This window comes from Branchiostoma floridae, chromosome 10, assembly GCF_000003815.2.
Source record: "Branchiostoma floridae strain S238N-H82 chromosome 10, Bfl_VNyyK, whole genome shotgun sequence".
NCBI lineage: Eukaryota > Metazoa > Chordata > Leptocardii > Amphioxiformes > Branchiostomatidae > Branchiostoma > Branchiostoma floridae.
The window spans coordinates 20360014-20364422 of record NC_049988.1 but is presented as its reverse complement, the minus strand read 5'-3'; the positions used below and the strand labels follow the sequence as shown (position 1 = coordinate 20364422).

The 4409-nt window shown below is 40.1% G+C and overlaps 1 protein-coding gene across 1 annotated transcript in view; it reads right to left on the bottom strand.

Annotated features, from left to right (window-relative positions):
- LOC118425084 (kelch-like protein 18) overlaps positions 1-2084 on the bottom strand; it is a 7444-nt gene extending 5360 nt beyond the window's left edge. Inside the window, exons 1-2 of the mRNA XM_035833902.1 lie at positions 2022-2084; positions 504-787 (exon numbers count right to left, since the gene is read on the bottom strand). Of these exons, the coding sequence (XP_035689795.1) occupies positions 504-787; positions 2022-2072 (335 nt within the window). The 5' untranslated portion in view covers positions 2073-2084. The remainder of the gene's footprint in view (positions 1-503; positions 788-2021) is intronic.
- Positions 2085-4409: the final 2325 nt, after the last annotated feature.

The following is a 4409-nucleotide window of genomic DNA, read 5'->3' as shown; positions in this document are numbered from 1 at the left end:
GCAGGATAGATGCACCAGAAATGAATGCACAGCTCCAATTGTACCTGCACTAAACTGCATATGCAGGTGGTATTTCAAGCCTTGTATACACCTTTCTCACGCAGCGGCCATGATAGATCTAAAACGAGTTCAATGTGGCAAACAAAAGGCTGTCCATCATAATTAGCATTTCGACCAATGGTAGCCTGCCAATTAGGAAATCGACCAATAAGTGAATGGCTGCAAATTCGTTAAAAATTTGCATTATTATGTTTTTATTTTGCATCTCTTAATGGACTATGGGGTCAGTCTACACTACTTTAAATTGCTACATCTTTCGGTGCATAACACTTCTTGTAATATTTATTATTCTATCTTATATCATGAAAATTTGTGTGGTTTGGGTGAAAACTAAATGGGACCTGATTTTAGAAATAAGTTTTGTCTGTTTGCCTCATTGACCTCGTTCTTCGATCTATCATGGCCGCCGCGTGAGAAAGGTGTACATGGGACATTTGACTAACCCATTACAAAGACTAACCTCAGTAAAGTGCTTGATGATCCACTGTTGACAACGACCCCGGACAATATCCTGAGAGAAGACATCAGCAAACTTGTACAAGTTCACACAGTTGGAGCTCTCCACTTCCATGTTTTTAACCATGTAGCTGCTGCAGGTGTCTCTCACATAGCTCAGTCGGAGGAGGTTGGCTGCCTGGTACAGGGACTGCACTTTGTCCAGAGTCACACGGAGGGTTCCTGAGTAGATGTAACTCAGGATCTCCTCAAAGGCGACAGCATTCAAACCCTGCAGGATAATAAAACATTATGACAACCACCCGGCATGAACATATATATAGAATACAGCAAGGGGTATCACCCGAGGGACAGAGGGTGACACAGAATACCGTGTTGTATTTTATTTCTACCTGTATCATGCCAACCTGAAGAAAATTAACGAAATACAACAAGGGCAAAAGACGCAGCATTAATGCTCATCGCGTCAACGAATTTATTTGTCAATTTGAACAAACGAATGAACCAAGAAAAGTTGAGAAAAATTATTCCCCGACCGCGGGCAGGATCGCCCAAAGGCTAGACAGTGATCCGACCAGCGGAAGGGCTGGGACCAAGGGTGATGCGGAATACACCTGTTAATGTTATATTTCATTTCTGTCATACCCACCTGAGAAAACATGTTTCGATGCAAAATGCGTCAGAAGTTAACAAAATTTGGTGTCCTCAAACAAAAATTGTGACAACAGCAACATTCCAACGTCCAGATCGGGTATTTGAATTTTCTATCGCGTCACATTCGGCATGCGTGTGCAAAGTACGTTTGAAATATTCGATGGAAGCCTAAAACTTATACTAGTAAGTTATATTCGAAGCCTGTGTGGTACGGTTTTTATCATGATACCATCAGGTCCGGAACACTCATATCAAACAATATCGCAGGTATGGCATAATGTAAAATAAGGAGTGGTCGGAACATGGATATCGAACGTAAATACGGCCCGGGTAAAACATAAAACACAATATGTACTATATATCTGAGTTCAGTAATGAGGGTAAAATCTTCAGACCATCCAATATCTTATTTTATTTTACAATTTTAGACTGACATCCTTACACTAACTAACAATCTTTCGATCAGTTCTCTGATCCTTATCATGTTGAATATACTATCTATTGAATAATTCTAAATGCACTGATCAGATTCTGACTTGACCAAAAAAACTAGAAAGTCAAATTTGTTTAGAAAACACAGAATGTTTTTAGAGGTATCCACAAAAATGACAGAAGAATATTAGAGGAAGAACATAAAAATCAGCAGTTTAACGCAGAAAGTTGACCCTTAGCTAGCCCCTAAACAGTATAATACTTTTTAATTTAAACTGGGGAGGGGGGCGAAGCGACGGCAAAGAAAGCAACTCTGGGGTAAACAATGAGTTCCCCCAGTTTATATGTTTTGTAGGATACTACTATGGAAGTTCCATGTTTTACTCTATTCTAACAACAAGTAATCATGCCAACCCTACCTGTAAAACAACCGTCTTCTGACGAATTTCCGCCATGTCACTTGAAAACATGGCCCTGAAGTAGGGGCTGGCCGCGGACAGAACAAGCCGATGGCAGGGAAACCGCCGGCCCTCGACTTCGAGGACGACATCCTGCAGTACCCCATCCTTCTGTAAGTCACCGACAGTTCCAAGAAACCCGTGCAGATAGCTCTCGTCTTTGAAGGAACGGGGACAAACGAAAACTGCGCTGGCGTGGGTTTCTTTGTTTGCGGCGGCAGCCATGTTGATGATGGTGATAGAAAAAGTCAAAGTCAAAGTTTATTGCACAACAATTGTAAAACGGGTACAATGTATGGCAAACTTAGGTAACGTTATAATGCATAAGGCAACTAGTAATATACTAGTAGTAGAAGTAACAATAGATGAAGGTTATGCAATGTTCGAAGGAACATAGTGTATGATGCATCGATGTCAAACAAATCTAGAATGTTGCTACAAACTATTTGCTAATAACATGAATCTAATACATACTACATTCAGGCTCGATTTTATACATACTGCATTCGGGCTCCATTTTATACAAGCAATATGATGGAGAGGAGACACAGCGGGGATCTTATCGTCTAGTATATTACATTACTATGACAATGTTCACAAATTAAGTTGATATCATGAGGTTTCTTTTCTGCATTGATGTGTATATGTATTGACCTACGTAAACGGAAACAGTGTCGGGACATGACATAAGTACATGAAAAAGCTCTCTGTTTGTCTTTGGTAGTGATTTGTACTTTATCGTCTGCATTAATTTAGCTCTTTCTTCTATGTAAGTCGGACATTCTATCATGAAATGGTATTCATCTTCTACGCCTTCTTTGCATGTTGGACACAGTCTCTGGCTTGCTGGGACATTATTGTGACGGCCTTTTTCAATTTCTAACCGGTGTGAAGCAATTCTCAGTTTTGTTGTATTGGCTACGAAGGATTTGTTTTGGACCGAAAGCAAGTATTTCTCAATCTGGAATTCAGATTTTATTTTTGAATATGTCTCGAGTTTACTGAAACTTTTGATTTTTTGTCGCCAGCTGGATAGAAACTCGTCTTTAAGGCGCTCCTTGAACATGTTTCCAAAATAGTTGGCGCTAATGGTAGGGTTCAGCCAAATATTTTGGAACCCATGTCTGCAGAGTGTATCTCGTACATGTATAACCCAGTCTTGTTCTAGTCTTACAGCTTCATTATATGCCTTTTTCACTATTCTGTCATTCGGAAGGCTGTTCAATCTTATCCAATATTTAACCAGTTGAGTCTGAGTATCTATGTATAGCGGGAACATGCCCAATTCTCCCCTTACGGCAGCGTTAACTGAACTTTTGGGGACGCGGAGAAGTATCTTGCAGAAGTTTAGAAGAACATATTCTAGGTCGGAAACCTCGTAAGAAATCGGAGGTTGGATAACCGTAATGTTTTGTTTTGCTAAAGTATTGGAATGGTATATTATCTGTAGCTTATCGTTGTACTTGCTGAGTCGAATCAGAACTGGACGGTTAGATGGTGGGTCGGATTTTTTACCGACACGATTAGCTCTACGGATATTAACATCTGATCCTAGTATCGGAGATATAATGTTGGATACTATTTGTCTTATGTTTTCATTTGGATATTCCGTTACTCCGTTAAGGATGAGATCCCGTGATTGAACTGTTGTTCCCAGTATCTCGCTACAATAAAGCAAAATTGGTTTGACTAAACTATTAAATAAATCAAGGGCTAGCGGAATGGATGGGTTGTAGTTTGATAGAAGGAGGGATCTAAGTTTGAAAGAAGCCCGGAGGGCTTTTATTCTGAGTTGTTTTGTTGCACGCTGAAATGATCCGGAGGGTGTTATCTCTACCCCCAGATAGGTATAGAAGTTTGCAATGTTTAAAACCTGTCCTTGTGATTGGAAATTTGAGTTTTTGTTGTTAGCTGTTCGACCATTTTTGGAAAAAATCATCACTTTAGTTTTGTCTCTATTGATTGCTAGCTTCCAGAGTGAGCAAAATCTGTCCAGTCTTTTTAGGCACTCTTGAAGACCCTTTTCTGACTTTGAGAGGAGGACAAGGTCGTCTGCCCATAGGAGACTGTTAATTGGAGTATTCTCGAGACTGACAGGATCACATAATGATGAAGACAACTCGGATGGAAGGTCATTTATGAAAAGGTTGAATAGAAGGGGGCTTAGGTTACACCCTTGGCGTACGCCGCACGTTGATTTAAAGTAGTCTGATAGGCCATTAGGAGTTTTAACACAATATTTTACGTTGGAATACATGGATTGTATGATTCTGAAGAATTGTCCACCTATGCCTGATGATAACAGTTTGTAGTACAAGCCATCTCTCCAAACAGAATCGAACGCTTTTT